The 26,463-nt window shown below is 35.9% G+C and overlaps 1 protein-coding gene across 1 annotated transcript in view; it reads right to left on the reverse strand.

Annotated features, from left to right (window-relative positions):
* The window catches only part of TTC28 (tetratricopeptide repeat domain 28), a 533,622-nt gene that overhangs the window by 237,723 nt on the left and 269,436 nt on the right, over positions 1-26,463 (reverse strand). Inside the window, exons 4-5 of the mRNA XM_045534372.1 lie at positions 21,383-21,655; positions 20,273-20,403 (exon numbers count right to left, since the gene is read on the reverse strand). Coding sequence (XP_045390328.1) covers positions 20,273-20,403; positions 21,383-21,655 — 404 coding nt within the window. The remainder of the gene's footprint in view (positions 1-20,272; positions 20,404-21,382; positions 21,656-26,463) is intronic.

The following is a 26,463-nucleotide window of genomic DNA, read 5'->3' on the forward strand; positions in this document are numbered from 1 at the left end:
CCACCTTTTTTCAAGGGAGAGGTAACTCCCCACAGCAAATGCTATAAGGCCACCGGCCACGCAATCATAATGAGCATTCCCACATCACTAAAGCAGAGAAGATGAGACCGCCACTCCCTCCATCCACTCTTGCCAACTAAACTGCCCTTCTAGATCAGAGTGCACTTTGTTGATTTCAGATATTTAGTTGAACCCGGTTTCAGCCACATACGAACATTTTGCTGTGATGTTGTCCCAGAATATGCCATGTATGTACAGCCAGGAGAGAGAAGGCAGTTGTGGTATAGTTTTGTTTTCTTGGTGTATGTGTTGTGGGGGAGGTTGGCAGAGCCAGGGGTACCCAGTGAAATTTATTCCACATGGGTTAGCTCTCACCAAGAGATCCAATCACTGGAATTACAGCTCACCTCTTTTTCACCACTAAATCCTCTATTCTTAATGTTTTTCTAACATTTTAGGGTGAAAATTTACAAAGATACAGAAAAGTCAAAAGAACTGTGGAGTGAATACCTATATACCCACATTAAAACTCTGTGATTCCTAACATTTTGCTGAATGTGCTTTTGTAAGTAAATGTGCTTCATCACATATCTATCTCTACTTAAATCTGTTTTTTGATACAATTTAAAATAAGTTCCAGACATTCATATACTTTACCCCTAAATATTATACTTCAGCATGTATAGCACTAACTATTTATTTATTGGTTTGTTTTTTGTTTTTGTTTTTGTTTTTCTGTTTTGTTTGAGATAGGATCTTGCTCTGTTGCCTGGACTAGAGTGCAGTGGCATCATCGTAGTTCACTGCAACCTCGAATTCCTGTGCTCAAGCAATCCTCCTGCCTCAGCCTCTCAAGTATTTGGGACTACAAGCATGTGCCACCACGCCCAACTAATTTTTCTGTGTTTTGTAGAGATGGGGTCTCACTATGTTGCCCAGGATGGTCTCAAACTCCTGGCCTCAAGTGATCCTCCCACCTTGGCCTCCCAAAATGCTGGGACTATAAGCATGAACCACTGCACCTGGCCTGTTTTTTTTTTTAAATTAATCTATTTTCAGACTTGCTTTCCATTGATCTAACTTCAAATTTATGCCTCTTTCTCTGTAATCTCTAATGTTTTAAGCCCATCCAATGCATGTTTTTATTTTGGTATCTTGGTTTTCCATTTTCCTTTCTTATAGTTTCTATTTATCTGTTGAGATTTCCTATCTCTTCTTTCATTATGAGCATATGTTACTTTACATATTTGAACATAGTTATAATAACTTTTAAAACCCTTTTCTATTAATTCTGACATCTGTCAGGGTCATCTTGGAATTGGTCTCATTGAATGCCTTTTTTTCTTGAGTATAAGTTACATTTGCCTATTTCTTCATATGTCTAATAATTTTGGAATACACCTTAGACACCATGAATGATACACTATCGACACTTGAAATTTTGTTCTATTACTCTACATAAAGTATCAACTTTTTTTGTTTTAGTAGGCAGTTAACTCTAATGAACTCAAACACCAAATTGTTTCTCCTAAAGTGGGCAGCAGCTAAAATGTCTGTTCAGTTCTTTCAGCCTTAGCTGAGTTGCTTGGAATCTGCCCCTACATGCTTACTTCAGGGGTTACCTGGCAATATGATCAGAATTTACATATAGAATTTGGGGCTCCCCTATGTGGCTCTCTCTTTTCCAGGATTTTCCCCTCACTTTCTGGTGGCTGTTACGGCCCAAACTCTGTCCCCTGATTCCTCAACCAATAAGACTATAGGTTTCTATGCAAGTTTTAGTAGCACTGTGGGAGTGGGGCCTGCACTCTGGCAAAAAAAAAAAAAGACACAAAAACAGGAAATCCACTCAAGTGTTATGCCCTTCTTTCAAGTGTTAATTCTCTTCCAATTTCTGCCTACTTTTGGTTACCCTCCAGTACTTTCACATAGTTGTTTGTTTTATATTTTGCCCAGAGTTTACAATTGTTACATGTGGCTAGATTGATATGAGCTACTTTGCCCTTATCAGAAGCAGAACCTTCCCTCTTTCCTTTATGAAGCTACAGAGAGAACATAAATGATCCTAACATAAACAGCTACAGCAGACACTATGTAAAAATAAGGTAGTCTATGATTCACACTGATGCACTTTTTGTCTTCTGATTAAAGAGATCTGCAAGAGACCCAATAGCACACTATCCAATAGAACTTTCTAACATAATAGGAATTTTTTTTCTGTGCTGTCCAATATGGCAGCCACTAGCCACAATGGGCTACTGAGCACTTGAAATATGGTTACTGTGATTGTGAAACTGAATTTTCTACTTTATTTCATTTTAATTAATTTAATTTAAAATAACCACGTATACCTAATACATATGGGCAATACAGCTCTAAAAATCACCAAATTAGATTTAGACCAAATCTAAATCAAAAAGATTGGTCTTCTTGTTTTATAGATGATGACCTAGCAGCCCAGAGAACTTCCAAAAGAGGCCTGCTCATGATATATGGCCTCTGGTGGCAACACCAGAATTTGAATTTCAATCTCCTAATTCCTAATCAGAAGTTCTTTCTACTCTACATATGAAGAGACTGCACAATGTTATGGTTGAAAGAGGAAAACTAAAACTATAATAAAGTAATGACAAAGTAGAACTTGAAAAAATATAGTTGGAAAAAATGGAATAGCTGAGGGCAGAATGATTTGCAAACATATCATACATTACACATACATGCACACATATTCACTGGGTGTGCAATTGCTTTTGAGGTAATAACTATTCTATTAGAAGGAAAAGAGCTTTTATAACTCATTACAGGCCCAAAAGGTCTGATTCGGCTGATTTATCATACAAAGTAAAAAGAGCATAATCAAGAAATTGATGTCGTATCTCCATTCTTCACAAGTGCCTACTTTCCAAGTCCTCTAGTTTTCAGTGATTTGAGAGTTAGTTTAACAATCCTATTTGTTTCTCAAAAGCCTGTAAGACACACACCCCAGAAAAGGCTGCCAAGCCTTCGCCCCATGAACTTAATACATCCTATGACAATATGGTTCTCTGTGAAAATGGAATGCTTTTTACCTTTTAATCTACTCTCCTGTACTACTAGAAGTAATTACCTCAACTACATTCTTCCTCTCTCTCTCTCTGTCTCCCTCTAATACACGCATTTCCCACACCTCCACACACCGCTATACCCCACAGACCTTTGTATGGATTTCATATTAGCACTACTGCAAATTATAGAATAATGTACATGATGTAGAGAATGTCTGCGAAAAGGTCCAAGAAAAATAGCATTGTTTTCAGAGAAAGTGCTGCGGTCAGGATGATGTCATCAAAAACCATCTAATTAATTTCCTGTAGCCATATCCTAAAGGAAATCCAGAAAGCTCGATTTTCTCACAAATTCAAATAGTCTTTTCTTTCTGTCAGTAACTGTTCCTGCAAACCCATAGGTGTCATAAAGTGATAACGATTCATTCTTCACAAAGAATGAAACTTCATTTGAAAAGATCTTTTTCTGTCAGAGGCATCATCAGAATATAAAAAGTTATTTTTTATTAAGAGTTGGTGGTCTTGCTGTGTTGCCCAGGCTGGCCCCAAACTCCTTCGGCCCAAGCCATTCTCTCACCTCAGCCTTCCAAGTAGGTGGTACCCCGAGCATGTGCTACCACACCTGGCTAAAAGTATCCTTATTGAACGTGAATTTTAGATTTCAGTTGCTGAGAACAAAGTAATTGCAGAAAAGACAAGAGGAATAAACTCAGTTGGTATTTACTCTTGGTTTCACAGGGCTTCCTCTCCAGCTCTGAATAAAACGAAGACCACCACTCATAAGAACCAAGAAGAGAAGAGCACTCTTTACCTACTGTCACTCTCAATGTTCTTCCTCCAGGCCAATAAGCAATTACCACCACTGGCCTGGAACATATTCATCTTTATATCCAAAGGCATCACAGCACCTGGCACATAGTATGCGCAGAGAAAACATGTTGAGTGAATGGATAAGGTTAGTAATATAAATAAGCTATGCGCCTTTCCCTCCCTCCGGAAGTTTCCAGTTGTGGTAGTGGTTGTCCAGTGGGGAGATAACCACTACTACAAATATATGAAAAGTGCTATGTAACCGAGGGATCACTGAGGGCCACAGTTTGCCAATTAATTTGAAAAAAATCTCAAAAATTGATATCAAGTGCTGATATTTTTAGAGTAGCCTTTTTGGTGAGCCTTTTAAAAGATTTGAGAAAATCTTTTAATTTAAAATATGTATTGGATATGACACCAAAGTACAGGTAACCAAAGAAAAAATAAACAAGTGGGTCTACATCAAACTAAAAAGCTTCTGCACAGCAAAGAAAACAATCAACCAAATGAAAAGGCAGCCTACAGAATGGGAAAAAAATTTGCAAACCCTATAGTAGATAAGGGAACTCATGTAACTCAATAGCAATAAATAAATGAAAATAACCAGATTAAAAAATGAGCAAAAGACTTGAATAGTTATTTTTACAAAGAAGACATATAAATGGCCAACATGTACATGAAAAGGTACTAAACATCACTAATTAATGAAATACAAAACAAAATAACGATAAGATATCACATCATGCCCAGGTTGGCTATTATCAAGAAGACAAGAGATAAGTGGTGGTGAAGGTATGCAGAAAAGCGAACTTTTATACAATGCTGGTGGGAATGTAAATTTCGTACGGCCATATGGAAAACAGCACGAAGTTTCCTCAAAAAATTAAAAATAGAACTACCTTACGATCCAGTAATTCCATTTCTGGGTATATATATCAAAAGAAAATGGAATTAGCATGTCAAAGACATATCTGCACTCTCATGTTCACTGCAGCATTATTCAAAATAGCCAAGATATGGAAACAACCTAGGTGTCCGTTGATGGATGAATGGATACAGGTAATATGATATATACACACACACACACACACACACACAGATAGATATACACACACAAATATATATACAATGAAATATTATTCACCCATAAAAAAATAAGGCCATTTGTGACAGCATGTATGACTGTGGAGGACATTATGCTAAGTGAAATAAGCCAGACATATAAAGACAAATACTGTATGATCTCAATTAAATGTGGAATTTTAAAAACTCACACTCATAGAAGTAGAGAGTAGAATAGTGGTTGCCAGGGCTGGGAGGTGGGGGAAATGGGGAGATGATGGTAAAAGGGTACAAACTTTCAGTTATGAGATGTGTAAAGTTCTGGGCTGGGTGCAGTGGCTCATGCCTGAGGTCAGGAGTTTGAGACCAGCCTGAGCAAGTGTGAGACCCCATCTCTACAGAAAAAAAAAAAAGAAAAATTAGTTGAGTGCACACCTGTAGTCCCAGCTACTTGTAAGGCTGAAGCAGGAGGATTTCTTGAGCCCAGATGCAATCAGCTATGATTACACTACTGCACTCTAGATGGGGCGACACAGCGAGACTACGTCTCAAAAAAAAAGAAGAGTAAGTTCTGGAGAACCTAATGTACAGCATGGTGTCTACAGTTAATAATACTCTATTGTTTACTTGAAATTTGCTAAGAGAGAAGATTTTAATTATCCTCCCCCCTCCCCCCAATGATAACTTAGTGTGGTAATGAATGTGTTAATTAATTTGATTGTGGCAATCAATTCACAATGTATACATATATCAAATCATCATGTTGTACATCTTGAATATATACAATTTGTATTTGGCAATTATACCTCAATACAGCTGAAAAAAATTTAAATAGCAAAATGTGTATAATACCTATTGACCCAGAAATCCCACTTCTCAGGTGCTACTCTAGTCCTAAATGTATATAAACATATTTGTATAAGGTCTTTTTTACTGCAACCATGTTTGTAAAGGCAAAAAAAAAAAAAAATTTTTTTCCTGAACATTTTTAAGTAGATGAATGGTACATCCATAATACATATCATTACACAGAAGTTCAAAACAATGTGATCTGTGTGTGCTGATATTAAAAGAAGTTCAAGACTATCAAGTGAAAAAACAATTTGGTGAACAATATCATATTCCCATTTATGGAAAACAAAACAATGTATTTTATATATACATGCATATTTAAACACATAGAGAATGGGCCAGAAACTCACTAATAGAAATACAAGCCACAAATGTAATTTAAACTTTCTAGTAACCACATGAAAATGTGAAAAAAAGAAAAATAAAATTACTTTTAATAACATATTTCATTTAATTCAATGTATCCAAAATATTATCACTATATTATAATCAATATAAAAACTTAGTAGTAAGATACTTTATATTCTTTTTGTTCATTCTAAAGTCCATAGTATACTTTACATGTACAGCACATCTCAATTCAAACTACCCACATTTTAAATATTCAACAGCCACACATGGTAGTGGCTACCACAGTGGACAGTATAGATCTAGAAGAATACATTTCAAACTGGTACCAGTCGTTATTTCTGGAAAAGACCGCGTTTTAATCTTTTACATCAATAACTCATACATTACTTATATAATGATAAAACTATAACAATAAAAAACAAAATAAGATGGAAATACAGATGACTGAGCAAATAACCCTATTCCCAAAGTTGCTGAATATCTAGATCAAGGAGCGGGACTAGCGAAAAATAAAATAATACTATTCACAATAGCAAACACACACACACAAACTCAACCTAAGGATAAAACTAAAGAATGATATGCAATAGTTCTACATTGAAAAATACTATAAAGCATTGCTGGAAGAGATTTTGTAAGGCCTAAATAAATAAATGGAGAAATATACTATGTTTATGGAATATAACATTCAAATATATATTCATATACATATATATTCATATATTCAATGATATACCAATCAAAATTCCAGTAGGATGTTTAAGTGGAGAAAGGGAACTGATAAGCTAATTCTTAAACATGTGTGTGTGTATAAAACTTTAAATAGCCAAAGCAATCTTGATGTTAAACAAAGCTACAAGAATTACATTATCAGATATCTAAACTCATTAAAAAGCTACAGTAATTAAGCAATATGCTATTGGCATAAAGATAGACAAAAAGATTAACAGAACAAAATGCAAAAGTCCTTATATATATATATATACTTTATATCTTACTTATGACAAAAGAAGCAGGCAGTGAAGTCTTATGAATATACAGTGCTGGGTCAATTGGATAGTAATATGAGGAAAAAACCTGAACTTTGATCTCTACCCCAAACCAAACATATAAGTTAATTCCAAGTGGCAGTAGTCCTAAATGCAAATGGCAAAACAATAAAGCCTCATAGGAGAGTATCTCCATGATCTTGGGATATACAAACATTTTCCTAAACAGGGCACAAAAGACTACCCATTAAACAAAAGGATTGATAAATTGGACTTCACCAATATTTGGTATGATATTGGGTAGAGAAGATGGAAATTAAGTAAGACAGCTTCAGTGAGGCAGAAATGATTCAACTAAACCTGAAAAAGGAAAACATTGCTAAGAAGTCAAAAACAGGGTCTTCAATGCAAAGGGACCAGACCAGCAGGGTGAAAGCATACGGCAAGTAGACTTGCATGAATAGATTATAAGAGTAATGAAGAAAAATGGTGAGAAAACGTTAGGAAGGGGTTTGGACTTTATCCTAGAGGCAACTAGAAACTGTCTAAGGTTTTTAAGCAGGTTTTTTCTGATCATATAATTTATGATCAGAACTAAATTTTAAAAGAATAACTCAAAGAACTCTGTAGAAGATGGGCTGGATCAAGATCAAACTACAATCTGGGCAAAGCTAAAACTGGGCTTCACAAATTAGAATAATTATATACCCCAGTGTGACAAGAGGTATACAAAGCTATCTAATAACGTAAACAGCATTGTTTCCAAGAGTGTCCAGCTTACTTGAATATTTGGGGAAAAACAATTTTACACTAAAATAAATACTAATATTACATAGTTATATGCAATATTCATACGAATCATTAAATGATGACAATGATTAATGCCAATAATAACAGTAGCAACCTTTTTGAATCCTTATGATGTCTAAGGCACCGTGCTCACCAAGCAGTTTATATGCACTAATTCATTCAATGCTCACAACACTAAGCAAAGCAGATACTATTAGAATCACCTCCTCCATCTAACTACACATATAGAGTTATTTTCTCAGATATGTGTTTCCATATACCTTTTTCTTTTTACTTTTAATTTACTTTTATTCAAGTTTAATAATCCCTCATATTGCTGATGATATAACTTGGTGCAACAACTTTGGAAAATTGGCAAAAACCTCCATATAAACATCATATTTATAACCAAATATCTAACAGAAATAAGTGATGTTCATCAAAAGACATGTACAAAAATGTTTATAGCAGCTTTTTTATTTATATACATATATATATGTCTGTATAAAACAGCCAAAAACTGGAAGCAACTCATATGTCCACTTAAAGGAGTTATATAATTTTTCGTTCACATAGTTATAAATGGCAGAGCCAAAATTCAAGCCTAAGTTTGTCTAGTATCTCAATTCACACTCTCAACCACTATACTATCCTGGAAAGAAATTACCTACTCATGGCAGCAGCTTCAGGCTATGCTCACAGACCCATGTAGTACACACCCTTTTCCTCTACTTGCAGGAGAATGTCTAGGAAAAAGTGTGAAGCCAGGCACAGAGGCGCATACCTGTAGTCCTTGCTACTGGGAAGGCTGAGGCAGGAGGATCGCTTGAGACAAGAGTTCAAGGCCAGCGTGGGCAACATAGCGAGACTCTATCTCTGTTTTTTAAGAAAAGTGTAAAAAGTTCTGAGATTAGAACTTCCTCCCGCCATAGTCCATGTAAAAGATGGTATGGCAGAAGGAAGGAGACAGGAAACAGATTTCCATCACAGGAAGAAGAGAATCCAGTAAGCAAAGAAACACGAGAATGAGAGGAGGAAGTAGTTTGAGCAATAGGACAATGGTGAATGTAGAAGTAGGCACATACAGAGGACTAAGTCAGGTACACTGAGCTGAAGACGCACGTCCAGGAGACAGCTGGATAGAGAAATATAAAGCTCAGGAGACAAATCAGACTCATAAAAAATTTTGAAGTCATCAGCATACTTTCATATCAGATTTCCTGAATAGAGAACAATGTCTCTAACACAATGTAATTTATATACTCTTCTGACAATTACTATCAGCTCACAGGAAGGTCTCTGTGGGCATCTGAAATTAATTTTGAAACCATTAAAGCAGACAGAAGGTTAGTCGGAATAAAAAATCCTGTGGAGAAGCTATCACCTTCCCCATTAAGTGCCTGACAGTAATTGTATCAGAGAAAACCAAGCAGATAAACTGGTTTGGGGCTGCCATCTTGCTATTTGGGAAAATCCTAAAACTTATCATAGCCAAAGATGCAAGAGGCAGAAAGATACAGTTTGGTATTCTCACCACTCATAGCATTTACAGTATTAATTTTGGCTTCAAAAGGCAGTTTACCATATTTTATTTCAGTATCAAAATAATTCAAAAGGGCAAACAAGGTACAATTTAAATTCACAGATAAAAATGTAAGAATCAGATAACCATAAAAAAGTACATTCTCTGAACTTTTTATGCCAAAGAACGTATGACTGCTGTTTGAGAGAGTTCTCAAAGTTCTAATCAGTGCAATAATTAAGAGGGGAAAAAGTAGGCATATAACATAAGGACAAAAGTGTACAAAATTATCATTATTTATAGACAATTTACATTACAAGAAAATCAAGAAAAAATTATGAGCTATTACAAGAGAATTTTCGTATATCCAATTATAAAACATGCAAGATAAACACCTTTCCTATATACCATCAATAACTAGTTTTTAAAAAACATAATAGAAAAAAATATCTCAATTCCAATGAGATACATGAAATATATGGGAAAAAAATCTCCCCAAAAGTATACATCCGTGAGGGGGCATAAAAGAATAAATGGAGGAACAGACCAGGCTCCTGAACAAAAGCCCATTGAATCAATTTATCCACAATTAAGATGCAAATTTAATACAAATCCAACAGAAATCCCAGTGATAGATTCTCCAAAATCTAACAAAATGATTTTTTTTTTAGAGACAGGGTCACACTCTGTCACCCAGTTGGAATGGAATGGCACGATTCCAGCTCACTGTGGCCTTAAACTCCTGGCCTTGAGCAATCCTCCCATCTCGGCCTCCCAAAGTGCTGGGACTAAAGGAGTGAGCCACTGCACCTGACCTAACAAAATAATTTTCAAGTTTATTTGTGGGGGAAGGGAAGAAGGATATCCTAGACCTCTTAAAAAATAATAAATGGTATAGGACATGTAGCAGATGTAATGTATTATAAGGCAATAATAATTAAAACTGTGTGTTATTAGAACACAAATTGCCCAATAGCTCAGTGGAATGATATAGCAATTCCCAGAACTGGACCAGTAAAAAAATAACCAATACCACTGTAGAAAAAAATAGATTAAGAGTATTAAAGCTCTTTATAAAAGACATTTTTAAAAATAGTCAAACCCAAATAGTGATCAAAGAAATGCAAATTAAAACAATAAGATAACTACTTTTTTAAACCTATTAAATTGACTTTTTGGTTGTAATATGAATGCCGAGCGTTAGCTAGTGCAGAGAAACGAAATCTCTGATAGGTTGCAGGTAGGAATGAAACAGACGCAGCCTTCCCGGGAGCGACTGGCAATAAGTATGAGAAGCCTTAATATGCTTTTTCCAAGCCAGCCCACTTCTAATAATTTAACCAAAGGGAATGATAAGAGATGTTCAAAGATTTACTGACAAAGATGCTTTTCCAGCAGTGAAGGGAATCCGGGGCCTGACAAAGCCGGCAAAACAGTTAAGTACTTTTAACCAGTCACTCCTGATTTCTCTCTCTCTGGCCTCCAGTCAAGCAGATGGTAAAAATCATTGTCTCCTTTTTCCTTTCCAAATTTAAGATTAATGAGCGAAAAGCATTTTATGTGACTAGTCTTGGTAAAGTGACGCTGGTGTATTTTTTTTGGTACTTTGTGGTAAGAATATTCATATTGTTTTGATTCCTTTCCTCTCAGAAATAGTCTTTTTGTTGCTTTCCTTTGCCATTGTCGTTCTGTCATAAAGAGAGATACCACAGGGTAAGACGCAGGCCTAGAACCCACCATTCAAGCCAGCCCTGCAGACTAGTCAGTTACAAGGTTCTGACTAGACTAGCGTCTAGTAAGACAAACTTCGCTAAGTTCCCTGGAAAAGAAAAAATGTATATATCAGGTTCCGCTCTTGTCTTATTTCATGTCCCTGAGAGCTTGTCTTGTGACCAAGTGGGAATTTTCTCCATTGGGCTCCTCCATCCAGGGTGTGTGGTTTTCGGGGACCACATCAGGTGGCCAGACTGAAAAGATTAGGAGTCTGAGTGAGATATGTAAGATTCTAAGTGTCACTTTCTTTGTACCAAATGTGTTTCTGTAAACCCAGAAAATTACCACCTCGGCTTTCTATGAAGAGCCTTATTGGACTGAGTTGTTTGGGGAAAAAAATACACCACTGAAAATTATTAGTGGCCTAAAGCTGGATCCTTTAAATTAAAAAGATATAAATTTTTAAAAAATAAATTTTGGAGATCTCTTATTCAAAACAATTGCCTTATTTGTATTAATAGAGTAATTACATTATAAGAAAGACACATAAATGTTGTGGCTACCCTTAAAAATTCTCTAGACAAAAAATTAAAGAGCAAAATATGACCTAAAAGATATAAATCCATTGTACACTATCCCAGTGGGAACAACAATAAAAGCCAGTCCACGTTGTGGCCTAATGGTTAAAGTTCTGTGCTTTTACCTCAGCAGCCTAGGTTTGATTCTCAGGCGGGGAATAAGTAAGTTCTGGCTTGATATTTGTGTAACTTTTGCCATTTATTGATTCTTTTCCCTTCCATGCACAGCTTTTGATTTCCTGTATTCTGTAGGAGCAAGACAGGACTTCTAGCACTTAAGTTAAATGGTCAGCTGAGAAGCTGAGACCCTAGAAAACAGGCTGGACAGAAATGTGGGTTACATGTGGTGTATGGCTAGGGAGACCTTTCCTTGAGCTGTTTTTTGTGGCTTTTCTGGATGTTGTAAAAACTGTTTTCCACCTCTTTGGAAACACCTCATGCTTCCTTGATTAGGAATTAACCTTGGTTGAGGCTTATTGGTTTCACTTAGAAGAGTACTTTAGTTGAGAAGTTCAAAAGCAAAATTGTCAGCTATTTGTCCAGGCTAAAGTCTGCTCCATTTACTTTTACTCCTCCCTACTCCTTGTTCCTCTTTTGCCATCTTTGGTAATGACCCAAACCCCTAAGGATCTCAGGAAAAAAAAAAAAAAGGCTCCACTCACCCTTCTTTTGGGGTCTTCTATTTTTTCCTTACAGGGTCTGAAGAGTTATAAACAGATTCCTCTCAGATATAAAACTCTACTCTCTTTTGTGTTACCTGATCTCTTTGGCTTTCGAGAATACCAAAAATTACTTTGTATCGTGAGAAAATCTTGACCTTGATATGTGTCATGGCTAAACAAGAAAGTCCATGTTGGAGACGCTAAATACACTACTAGAAACGTCTCCTTTGGGCCTTAGATAAGAAAGGGTGTGGTGTAAACATTTGAAAAATGTCTTCATAAGAAATGTATTATAAAAACAAAAACATTGCATGGTTCCATCCCATGGCTTCTCTCTCTAAAGTCTTATGATAAATTCCCGTGATTTTATGTTATCTTGGTGTTAATTTTTATCTTCCTCTAACACATCCAAATGCCCTCTTAAATGGCTTGGATTTTCTCTCTCTGTGCTTTAAGATATTAACACTATTTCCTCTGAGACTCAGTGAAGACTTAGGCCACGTGTAGGACCAAAAAAAATAAGTTTTTTTTTTTTTCCTTGTTCCATTCTCAATGGCCTGGTTTGAATCCAGCTGCCTTTTTGGATTAGTGAGTTGCCAGTCTCATGGCTAAAGTTTTAAAATCAAGGTGGTAGGGTTCTTGCATACACATATGTACCCTGTATACATGTGTGTATGTCATAAATTAAATGAGTCCAAATGCTTTTCAAGTTCATGTGACTTTGGTAGTCTTTAATGAGTAAAGATAATTCTCAAATCATTGGTAAAATAAAATAATAATGTCTCCAAAATTTAATTTATACATTTTCACCTGAACCTGTTGGTCTAACAGGGCAGATGTTATCTCTGCTAGATGTTTTAAGGTCATAAAACTGCTGCTTCTGTAATATTTTTAATACTTGCTGAATTTGATTCTGAGCTTGTTTTGGTCTTGAGCCTCTGGATTCTGGGGTCTCAATAGGTGGCCATGGTGAGGCCTGGGGACATGTTCTTGATGCCTAGACTACCAGCTTATAAGACACAATCACGCACAACATGGCCCCTTCTTCCCTGCCCCAGCTTTGCCTTCTGGCTATTGGGGGGGGGGAGTTGGCTGGATCCTCCAAGAATCCTGTCTTCTGTCCTGAGCTTTTCACCTGGTATTGAGGACAGAGACAGCCCCAGTCCTTTGTAGCCATCTTGGATGCCATGTTACTTGAGACCTACGAGGGCTGGGATGGTATCTGTGTTGTAGTTTCAAAATTCTTTTCAGTAATTTAGCACATTAACTATCATGTGAGTTGTATTGAACTCATGCTAGTTTTGAGCCCAGAGCCTCATGAAGCATATATAATTCACAACCTCTTCACCTTGGGAGTTATGAAGACTATTTTTCAAGTTGCATATAACTCATGCACAGAAAAAAATCAAAAATAAAAAATTTTTCATTAAATTAGAAAGGATCGTTTTGTTTTTGAAGTTTTTAATCTATTTTTGTAATAAAACACCATGGCCTCAGGGAAAAAAAATTTTTTTTCTAGTGCGGTAGTCAATGTGTTAAAATCTTAAAGTCATGTTACATTAAATTAAATCATAAATATCTGAGTTATTTGTAAGTTAAAATACTAAAACATTAATTATTAAACATAAGTTTAAGTTTATAAACTTTGACATCTTATTTTTATAGAAAGCTAAGTAGATTTAAATATGCTAATAAAAACTGGGGACTGATAACAGATCAAAGCTACTTTAATTTCCTAGGTTTTTCATTAAAAATAAGGGTAACTAAGAGTTAACATTGTAATTAATATATATAATTAAAACTACTAGATATAAGAAAAATACTTCTACATATATATGAAAAAAATTAGATGTGTTTTTGGTTTAAAAAGGTTATAAAACAACATAGAAATGTAGTTTTTGTTAAATAAAAAATAATTTTGCCTAATTTAAAGGTTTTAAAAATGGTTAATTAAAAAAATTAAATGATATAAAAGTTTTAAAAAATAAATCTAAAAAGATTTATAGATCAAAGACATAAATAAATCTAAAGGATTATAGAAATCTTACCTTATGGTCAAATTAATTAAGATTAAACAGATCTGTTTATAAAATTTTATTAAAATTAGCTTTAGCATTTAATACACTAATACAAAGATAAAATTTGGTTTTTTCTTTTAAACAAGATTTTCATGTAATAATAGCAGATATAACAAAAGATTTTTGTTCACCTTTTGAGTAAATTACAAAAGAAAACAGGGCAGAGGGGAGAGAGAAAGAGAAACATTCAGTTTGCCTCTTTTAGCTTGTTTTTCAGATTGTCTTTATTAGGTCTTATAATTGTTTGGGAAAATGAGTGTCTTCTCAATCAACTTTATAAACTCAATAAAAAAATTAAAGTTTTGCTTTTAAAATCTTTGAATTATCACTTGGACTACATAAATGACTTATTTTACACTAACCAGTAATCATATTTATGACAAGTTTTTTATGACAAGTGTTTTAAACCTTTGATATTTGACAAACTTTCCAAAATCAAAATTCTAAATTCAGTCTTTTGACCTCAAACTAGTTTTTTAAATATTAGGGTCATTAAAAGTCTAAGAGAAACACATTTGGCTTATTTGGTGTATTAAAACTATAATACGAAGCATTGTTAAATATGAAATGTGTTTAACTTCCTTCAGATTTTATTTATATAAACACATTAATAAATAGGTGTTCCAAAATTGTATGAGATCCCTAATATTCTTATAGGTTTTAATATATGTTGTCATTAATAACTGTGGTTATTATGCTAAATTTTTGTATGCCACAAAAATAACCAAATTTCTTCATCAATTGTCTCTTTAACTATGACTATTCTAAGACTTTTTGTCAATTATTATTTTACCTTAATTCTAGGTGAAAAAAGTGATTTTTAGCTGGCTACAGTCCAAAATTTGCTTCCTTATGGAAATTTATAGAAAAAACACTGACAGGTACCTTAAAATATAGTTGTAGCCAATAACTTTAGAGATCATACCATTTGAACTAAAAAACTTCCAAGACTTTAATTAAAAAGCTGATGCATTGATTAGGATTACTAACTCAACCTCACACAGAACAGAAATTAAGAACATGGGAGTACAATAATTTTTTATGACTTCTTATTTATTGAAAACATTGCTGATTCTTTTATATTTTGTTTTCCAAAAGTTAACAAATTTTTTTCTTCTTTTGAGCTCTTTATATCTTATAACAAATTAGTAAAATATATTTTGTGAACAATTTGAAACGTTTATTTTTCTCTCTACTTGATTTCTCCAAAATTTTGAAACTATTCATAAGTATTCTTATTTTATGCCAATATAGTTATTTGCATAAGCTCAGTAAGAATCTGTTTTTCTTTTATAATAGGACAGAATTAGAGATGCTGGTTATTTTACCAAGGTTTTGGCTGGAATGGCGTATTTTCAGATATGTCCAGACTGCTGCGAGTATTTAGGTTGACTTTATAAAGCCAATAAAAAGCCCTCTGGAAAAAACTGGCCTTGTACCTCAACTATAACATTTCCTGATCTGTGGTAAGTAAATAATGTTACTTTCTGACAGGCCCAGGAACCCCGAATTACTTTGGGACCTCAATGAAAGAGGAATTTGCCCAACTCACACAGGAATCTATAGGCAGTTAAAGCCTTAGCTTGGCTCAAGAAGCTTTAAGTCTGACCTAAGATTCCTTATGGGAAAAAAACATCCAGCAAAGCCAATTAAAAAAAGAAGCCTATGGCCAATGATTATTCTTACTGCACTTTAAGCAAATACTCAAGCCAAGTATAATGATTTTAAAATTTATTTTACAAATAAATTGGCCCTAATATGTTTTATCTGTAGAAATATGGGAAAATGGAGAGAGAAAATTATGTGAAAAAAACCCATCATTAAACCTTAGCCTTGTCCTTTAAGAAAAAGTTTTTCTAGATTTTATAATATCTACATATATAACAGTAGGAGAAACAGATGAAATAAATTATAAGAAAACCATAAGACTTTTTTTTTTTTTGCAGACAGTCTTGCTCAGTCACCCCGGGTAGAGTACAGTGGTGTCATCATAGCTCACTGCAACCTCAAACTCCTGGGGTCAAGCGATCCTCCTGCCTCAGCCTCCAGAGTAGCTGCGACAACAGACATGCGTCATGACATCTGCATAATTTTTCCATTTTTAGTAGAGATGGGGTCTCGCTCTTGCTCAGCCTGGTCTTGGACTCCTGGGCTCAAGTAATCCTCTCGCCTTGGCCTCCCAGAGTGTTGAGATTATAGGTATGAGCCACCATGCCCCGGCAACCATAAGACTTTCAATAGAACACTTAATTAAATTAAGAGATATAAAATTAAGTGGGGAAAAAAGTGAAAAAAAGTCATAAAACAGTATTACAAAAAGATTTTAATTTCTGTTTGAATAGATATAAAAAATTATAATTGTATATATGACTAAAAGAGTATACCCCAAATATTAATAGAATGGTAGACTTATGGTTAGTTGTTTTCATATAATTCTTATGTGATTGGATAAAACTAATAAATATTAACTTTTTAAAGAAACAAGGTTCTGTGCCTATACTGAATAGGATTATGGTAAATATCTGATCTTTACTAAAGGCATAAACTCTCCGATCACTCGGTAAAACATGACTGATATACTAACTAGGGTTTAGAACCACAGTCTGAGTTTCCCCTGTTTCACAAAGCTTCCTCAAGTCTAAACCAGTCTCTGCCTCCTTGGTAGTGACTAAGAGAGCATTCATCATTTATTACTGAAGCAATGTTTTAACATTTCCATGTGTTAAAGCTACCTTGAAAGAGAATGTAAGTCCCTCAAGCGGAGTGACCCCACAGAACACCACCCCTGACTCTGAACCCTAAACACAGTATTATGTGTTTCCTGAGTACATATCACACTTAACTAAATCAAATCCCAGAAGACCGCCCAACGAAAACTTTGAACCTAAATAAAATACATATTATTGCAATAGTTCCCTTTAGACATTTTATATATTCCTTTAAGTTCTGAACCAATATTAACTCCAATCTTAACAATTGGTGGCTGGTTTTGGGGATATAGAAATAAAAAATTCTATTAATCACAGGCAGGTAAGAAGGAGCACTCAAAAAAAAAAAAAAAAAACCTTAAAAATTAAGAGAAATGTCCACGTTCACTACAGCATGATTCACAACAGCAAAAATACAGAAACAACCTAAGTGTCCATCAACGAATGAATGTATAAAGAAATTGTGGTACAAACACACACACACATATAAACATACAATGAAATGTTCTTCAACCTTAAAAAAGAAGGAAATCCTGCCATTTGCAACATGGATGAACTTGGAGGACATTAGTTAAGTGGAATAAGCCAGGCACAGAAAGAAAAATACTACATAGAACTCACTTATATTTGGAATTTTAAAAAGTCAAATTCACAGAAGCAGAGAATAGACAGAATGATAGTTAGCAGCAGGAGGAGGGGAGGTGAAATGGGGAGATGTTGGTTAAAGAGCATAAAGTTTCAGTAATGTAGGATAATAAGTTCTAGAGCTCTAATATACAGCAGGAGACTACAGTTAATAATACCATATTGTATACTCGAAATTTGCTAAGAGAGATCTCAAGTGTTCTTACACACACATAGTAGAAAAGTGGTTAAAAAAAGAATTATTGAACACTTAGTGTGTATCAGATACAGGAAATAAATTTATGAACAAAAAATTAAGAAAAATGGTAAGAAAGTAACATTAAATTTCTCAAGAAAATGAATGGTGCTCCATAATTCCAGAGGCAAACACAACAGAAGAGACAGATATGAGCAATTCCGTATGTCAGACCAGGAATCAGATGAACGTGCCCGGGCAGTACCAAGCCGGAGCATGGCTGAACAGCAGCAACTCCGAAGGAGGCCTCTGCTATGGTCAAGCTGTGGCTAACGGACAACCTAGGTGGGCCAGTGTGAAAAGGGAATGACCAGAATAGAGTCTTGAAGATTATTAAAGTCTTGATAATCAGAAACTTTAAGGAGAAAATGAATAACATTATTCAACTTGGAAAAAGGATTATGGTAACTAGACATTCTCTCCCCACAGAGAAGAATTCCCCTCTGTGGGAATTTTAAAGGTTTAAAAATCAGCCCCAGGGTCTCTCACTCACACAAAAGGAAAATTTCCCAAGAGGCAGGCTTGTGAACGACCCCAGTGATGGCTACGCAGAGGGGGACAGAAAGGGAGAGAGATGACTGTGGTAGGTGACAACTCTAAGATGGGAAGGTTTGGGGGAAGGAACAGGTACCAGTGTTATCTCAGGGTCCCTTCCATCCTCATAATTCAATGATTTTTAAAGAACATGTTGTACAGCAGAGGTTTATAAAGCCCAGAGAACACAGATGATAAAAAAATTACACTATTGAGAAGAGGGAGAGCAGAAAAATTTCATTCATCCTTTTTATACCTATGATATTACCTAATTAAAAGTCTTTCCATCCTGTCCAGTAATTGGGCTAATATACACACCTTGAAAGTTAGGAAAAAAGAGTAGCTTTTGACATATTTAACAGCTGTGCCTTCACTAAATGGCCCTATCTAGATAACTGTGCTGTTTGAATTCTTAAACCTATCTCTCACTTCTCAATGCCATCAGTAAATCTGTCTCTAGACATCTGATCCCTCATTTCATTCCCTGAACATCAAGAAATCAGATTATCTGACTTATAAGAATTGTTTGCAAACTAAGAATAAATAGGCAATGAAAAAAGTGTTCAGGCAACTCTCTAAAGAATATAAGTGCCAAAAGTCCCTTGAACGGTCTGTTTAGTGGCTTTTCAAGCCTTTTCTTTTCTTCCCCAATTCCTTCCTAGTAACTGACCATATTCCAGAGACATGAAGTTGCCAGATTAGTTAAATAATATAGTTCATCTTTATAATGTCCCATAGTGGAATTCTGAGATGTAAATACAACTAAACGTATTTCTCAACACACAGATTGATTCTTTTTTTGTTTGTTTCCACAGGGGGGTTGGCCTGCTGGACCAGGAGCCTGAGCTGACTGCACTTCCACTTGATTCTTAAACTTGTTGTTGCCTCTGCTATTAACTTTCTCTTATTTATTAATAATATTATAACAAAAGCTATCAATTATGGCATTCCTTTGTGGAATGACGTTATGGAAATCTAGGCACCATGATAGGCACTTTATGTGTATTATGTATAATCCTACCACAATCGTGTATGGAATAAATAGAATAATCATCATTTCCCAAATAAGAAAACAGGAGAAAAAGATGAATTAGGCAATAACTACCCCAAGATCCCACAGCCAGGAAGTACTATAGCTGGGTTTTAAGTGTGGGTCTATCTGACTGTAAACCTCACCCTCTTTCCACTCTGCAGATACTTTCTCATCATGGTGCATCTACTGGATATCAACTCTTTGAGAATATTCCATTTCACTTCTCTAATAAACATTAGAATGTTTCTTTATCATTACAATTCAGGTCTCTCAATCAAACTTAATATGCTTATGAGTTACACAAAGAGGTTACAGTAATAAATACCTGATCTAAAAAAACCCATAATGTTTGCTTCTTAAAATTTAATGACTATGTCATGAGGATGTAGCTGTTTGCTAATTTTCCATAGGTCTACTCCATAGCACATTTGAAGAGAATAAGAGCAACCCATCTGATCAAGCCGTTAGACCCTTAGGTCAGGAACAAGTTCTTATCCAAGGGCTATATTGGGTTGACATCCAACACTTGATTGTTGGTGAAAGACAGAATCAATGATTATCAACTTCTGAAAGTAATGTTTTAAGGTACCTGAAACATTTTTTTAATAGAAAAAGGATTTCATGTTTCAAAAAAAAATTGGTTTTGGCCTGTAGATAAACTTCCTACCTCTCGATCCTTGAGTTTCATGGCGAGCACCAACTGATGCCTGTGGTTAGTGAGAGCTTCCCGGTAATTTCCTTTGGAGAAGAATGCAGAACCCAGATTCCCATGAGCTCGGCATTCTCCAGTCTGGTCACCTGAATTGGATTTAAAAAATAAAGATAAAATTTCTCTAAGTTATAGCATTACTTATAATATATAATAGACATCTTAATTTATGAGCCACAGATTTATTATATTAGCTAAGATTTCACTTACCTTCTTTTAGAAAAGTATTTGCTTCTTACACCAGATCCTGTGTGGGGAGTTATAGTCCAAGAGCTTAAATCTCTGGACAACAACTATTATTACCGTTATAAAATACAACTGCACTGAGGGACTTAGGTGTCCAGGAAATAAGACATTAAAGACCCTGACACAAACCAGCTGCTGTTTGAGCCTCCTCATTGCTCTGCTAATGACCTTTGATTCTGAACAACCATCAGTTTGTTGGTTCAGTCATTTGACTCCAAACTTACTATAGTATAGTGCTTCTTTACAAGTATGCTGGTGGTATATTCACCATATCATCCCTTCTCTCATTGCAATCCTGTAAATCCTTGAATAATCACCATAATGACCATCATAATCACAAGCCATACTTATCTTACAAATGAGGAAACTGATGCACGGAGCGATTAGCAAACTTGCCCAAAGCATATAGCTAGTAAGTGGCAGAGCCAGGATTCTAACCCCAGCAGTCTGGCTCCACGGTACACACTCTCAACCTCTGCATGACACTATCTCCTCTGACAAAATGATGATGCATTCTAATGGAGGAAAAAATTAAAATTAAGAAGAATGATTCATCCACCAATGCTAACATCTGGGATATTAAATTTGTGAGCCCAAATCTCTGAGGAGGGCATTGAGTACGTTAACTCACATCTCCTGATCTTGTGGGAGCCTTGGTACCTTGTCATATGAAAAAGCCCTAAGGACCTGAGCACTCTAAAACACAGAATGTTCTAGAGACACTCACTTTTCGTTGCACATGCCATTCCCATTCACTGCAAGCTAATCAGCTTTGTTTGTTTCATTTCTGCACTGAAATCAAGGAGAGAAGCATTACTCTACCTAAGGTCTTGGCTACATCCAAGTCCTGCTGCATGTACCCAGTGCTCTTCTCTGTGTTTCCAAGAGACCAGTAAGCACTGCTCAGGGCAGAGAAAACAGAACCTCTCAGTTTGAGGCTGCAGGTGCCAATCTTCAGAGCGGCTTCTAAGACAACCACAGAGGCCCCGTGGTGGCCGGCCGTCAGGAGTTCCTGCCCAACCACAGACACGACCACAAAGGGACTCTTGTCCAGTTTCATTTTCTGAAGCTGCTGATAAGTGGGCTCGAGGGAGTCTGAAAATAAACAACAAAAAAGCACGAGAATGTAGGATGATACATTAAACAAGCTTTTCTAATATGCTCTAGAAACAAATGTTTATCATACCTTTTTGTGGCCTATTTCAAGTATAAACCCTTCAACCTCTAAGCTAGCACCCACATTAATTGTCCACTTACCACATATGACTAGTATCACCAACCCCAATCCAGTAATTTCCTTCTCATTCCTGTGTGCATATGTCACACTCATTCTGTTTTCTCGTCTCTTTTTTACCATGATGCACCTATACCACTTTTCCTGAATGGTTCCCCTCCTCGGCCCTGCTCCCCTCTCAAAATATCACAAGCACATCCCTCAAGTCCCACCTGCACTGGGTAACATCCCTACATCCTCCAGCATATATTAATCTCTGCATTCAAACTTGTGCTGCATTTTTTATATTTCGTATTGCACAGTTAGGTCATTAACGATTTTAGTCTGCATGTGTTAATTTTAAAAATATTTTCCCAGCTAAATCCAAAGACTGCTGTAGGACTGTTTAATACTTTAACTCCAGAGCAAGTAGCACAATGTGGGCACTCAATAGGAAACTCACCATTGCCACATAGGTGAAAGTCCCTAATATGTCTGGCATTTGATAAATTTGAATGACTGATTAATAAACCCTGTCCATATTTTTTCCTAGAAGATGCAGTAAAGGAAGCTCTCCTAGTAACATATCTGTCACTCTCACTGGTAACCCAGTGTCCACTGCTGCTTCTGAGATCAGTATGCCCAAATAAAAAAAATTATCAATTTTTTGTGGTCACAAATGAAACCATAAAGAAATAATCTGACTTTACTAAGGTAAGAGGGAAGGTAAAATTAATGTTGATTTCATTTTTTTCATGTCATACTTAAAGGACATAAATTAGGGGTCAGTAAGCCACAAGGAGATTCTTTCCTTTCATTTCCATTCTACATTTGAATGTAGATGATCTCCAAGCTCTTTCTCCCTATTCTCCCCTTCTTTTTTCTTTGAAGACAACCACAGAGCTATTAACTATAGCCCTACAATGAGATGGCACTTATAAAGCATTTATTGTTAGCTCTCCTGAAAAACTATTTCACATTAGTTTGTCCAGGATGCACATGTTAAAAAAAAAAAAAAACCTATAAAAGGGTTGGTCTCTTTAAATCTTGAATCTCCTCGCCAACAGTACTGCATTAAAATGTAATTTTTACAATTTATGACTTTGAATCTAAACTCTCCACTAAAAAGCTCTCGCCTGAATCAACATTACCACGGAAACCTTGAAACCTACTGGTGCCTAAAGCATTTTTTCCCTTCAGTCAGATCACTAACAGAGAACAAAGAACATTTTTACACCTGTCAAGATGCAAGCAGTGCACAGTGCCAGTAAACACTAGCTAACCAATAGGGTTAGATACAGGCACAAGCACCCAGGAATTGCTACAATAGAAAAAACAATACCATACTGAAATACTGTGAGCTGAATTCTGGTTGCGTCTGCCGATGAGTCTGGCAGCCAGTGGTGATCACATCACCATCCTGATGGCCAATTAGCAGAAACAAAAGTAATAGAACTTTAGTGCTGAAAAGACTTTGAAAATATCCTCATTTTAGAAATGAAGAATCTGAGTATTCAGGTGATTCACCCCAAGGTAAGACAAGTTGGGACACAGCCAAGGCAAGAATCCACTGCAGGGCTCTAAATCCAGGCTCTAAGATACCCTATCAGGCGAGATTATCAGTTGCTAGCAAGAGAATCAAATCTTGGCTGATTTTAAGTAGAAAAGAAATGCACTGAGTGACTACTGGGGAGGGTGAAAAAACAGGCCTCAAAACCCACAGACAAAATCATGCCACAAAAGCTGCCTGGTGAATGCAACATAACCATTCCACAGCTTGCAATTCACTATTACTGAATGCCACCCTTGGAAAATAGATGTCAGCGTTGCTACCTCCACCACCAGAACAATTTCTGTGCTATCTTTTTGTCTTTGAACCTTTAGCTTCTGATTCAAAGGTGGAGTGCCAGCTCCAAAGGAGGATGGGAAAATTAGGATCTGATGTTTTCAGCTTTTACAGTGGAAAGCAGGAAGCAGAAGTGTAAGATGGGGAATTCTCTAAACAGAAAAAGTGTTCAGACATTGACAGATCAAAATAACTGATGACCAGCAAAGATACTATGTTTCAATTGGTGACATTTTTTCCCATAGCAACCATGGCTAAATTAGAAAAAGAGCCATTTAATTGGGCCTCTAAAATTATACAACAATAGGCTAGGTGTGGTGGCTGACACTTGTAATCCCTGTGCTTTGGGAGGCTGAGGCAGGAGGATCGCTTGAGGCCAGGAGTTTGGGGTCAGCCTGGGCAACACAGCAAGACCCTGTCTCTACAGAAAATAAAACAATTAGCCGCTATGATGGTACAGGGCCTGCAGTCCTAGCTACTTGGGAGGCTGAGGCAGGAGGATTGCTTGAGCCCAGGAGTTGAAGGCTGCTGTGAGTGATGCACCATTGAGCTTGAGCCTGGGTGACAGAGTGAGACCCTGTCTCAAAAAATAAATAAATAAAAATAAAACTATACAACAATAGTAGAAAGAAGACAGAACATCGCCACAGTTAGAGGACTGAAGGAAATATCTGGGATATTCCCAAAAGAAAAATAAATCTTTAATTGTGCAAATTTTCACTAGATGAAAATGAAATTGAAGAAATGAGAAGTAGAAGATAAAATTTCCATTTGCAGCATATAGGAAAGAAAATATGAATATAGTAAAAGGTAAGTTATAATGCAAAGATAAATATAAACCTAATATACATGTTATAAGAAGAGTATGGAAAAGGAAGTGATGATCAAAGGTAACTAGAAAGCTTCATGGAAACAGAACGTTGTTTCTTTTTTTTTTTTTTTGCTCACAGCAACCTCAAACTCCTGGGTTGAAGTGATCCTCCTGCCTCAGTCTCCTTAGTAAATGGGACTGCAAGCGTGTGCCACCATGCTTTGCTAATTTTTCCTTTTTTTTTTTTGTAGAGGCAGGGTCTCACTCTTGGCTCAGGCTAGCCTCAAACTGCTGGCCTTAGGCAATCCTTCTGCCTTGGCCTCCCAAAGTGCTAGGATTATAAATGTGAGCCGCTGTGTCTGGCCAGAACTTAATTTCTTGAAGAAAGGTGGGACTTAGATAAGTCTTTGCTTTTCTCTGAGAGTGGAAGGTATTTTATGCAGAAGGTCTGTCCTACACAAAGGTACCAGAAGAAGATAGGTACACAGAATGACAGGGAATGCTAAACAGGCCAGCTTGAATTGACCAGAGAGTATCTGTAGGGGAGGAAGCCAAGGTGGAAGAATGCAGAAAACATTGAGCTACAGATAAAGAGAACTATATTTCAAAGCCACACAGCCTTAGTTTCTCACTTTGTTAAATGTATAGGCTATAATTGCGGTGATGGTTACACAAACCTATATTTGTATATATGTACATATTTGTATACATATATTTATGTGGATAAATATACACATAAACACATATGTACATATGTATACATGTACATATGTGTATATGTACAAATATATACACAAAAAGTCAATTTTACTGTATGTAAATTTTTTAAATTTTCACATCTAATTGCTTTGCTTTTGGCTGTAATTATGTCTCACTGGCCCAAGCCCACTAGTCAGAAGCTCTAGCTAGCAACTGAACATGCTTTTGATAAATAAAAATGGTAATAGACTTTTCTTTTCTTTTTTCTCTTTGAAAATATTAAGGGGGTACAAATGTTTTTAGTTGCATGGATCACTTTTGTAATGCTTGAGTCATGGTTATAGCTATGCCCATCACCCAAACAGTGTTCATTGTACACATTAGGTAGGTTTTTGCCCCTCCTCTGCTCCCCCTCCCCCCTGCTTGATTTCCACCGAGTTTTACTTCCCTCTGTGCACAAGTGTGCTCACTGGTTAGTTCCAGTTTAATAATGAGTACATGTGGTGTTTGTTTTTCTAATCTTGAGATACTTCACTTAGAAGAATGGTCTCCAGTTCCATCCAAATTGTTGCAAAAAGCATTGATTCATCCTTTTTTATGGCTGAGCAGTACTCCACAGTATACACATGCCACATTTTATTAACACATTAACTGCCATGATAGTCGTATTTAACTCACTCTAGTTTTCACCCCAGGGCCATGTGAAGCATATATAAAATCTTGTTGACGTTCTTATTGTCACAATTAATATTAACAACTTAATTCTAAAAACATGGATTAAGTGAATAGAAGTCAAATTTCATTGTTCTATTTATGTTTACCTTTAAATTACACTCAAAGTTTTTATTCTATTCTCGTAATAAAACACTGTGGCCCTAACGAAAAGTTTCTGATTTTTTTTGTCAATGTGTTAATCCACTCATGAATTGGTGGGCATTGGATTGATTCCACATCTTTGCAACTGTGAATTGTGCTGCAACAAACATTTGAATGCAGGTGTCTTTTTGATAGAAAGACCTCTTTTCCTTTGGTTAGATACCCAGTAATGAGATTGCTGGATCAAATGGTAAGTCAGTCTACTTTTAGTTCTTTGAGGAATCTCAATACTGTTTTCCATAGAGGTTGTACTAATTTGCAGTCCTACCAACAGTGTAAAAGTGTACCTTTCTCTCTGCATCCACACCAGCATCTATTGTTTTTGGACTTTTTAATAAAAGCCATTCTAAGAGGGGTAAGGCAATATCTCATTGTAGTTTTAATTTGCATTTCCCTGTAGATTAGAGATGTTGAACATTTTTTCATATGTTTATTGGCCATTTGTCTATCTTCTTCTG

Source organism: Lemur catta, chromosome 21 (assembly GCF_020740605.2).
Source record: "Lemur catta isolate mLemCat1 chromosome 21, mLemCat1.pri, whole genome shotgun sequence".
Classification (NCBI taxonomy): Eukaryota; Metazoa; Chordata; class Mammalia; order Primates; family Lemuridae; genus Lemur; species Lemur catta.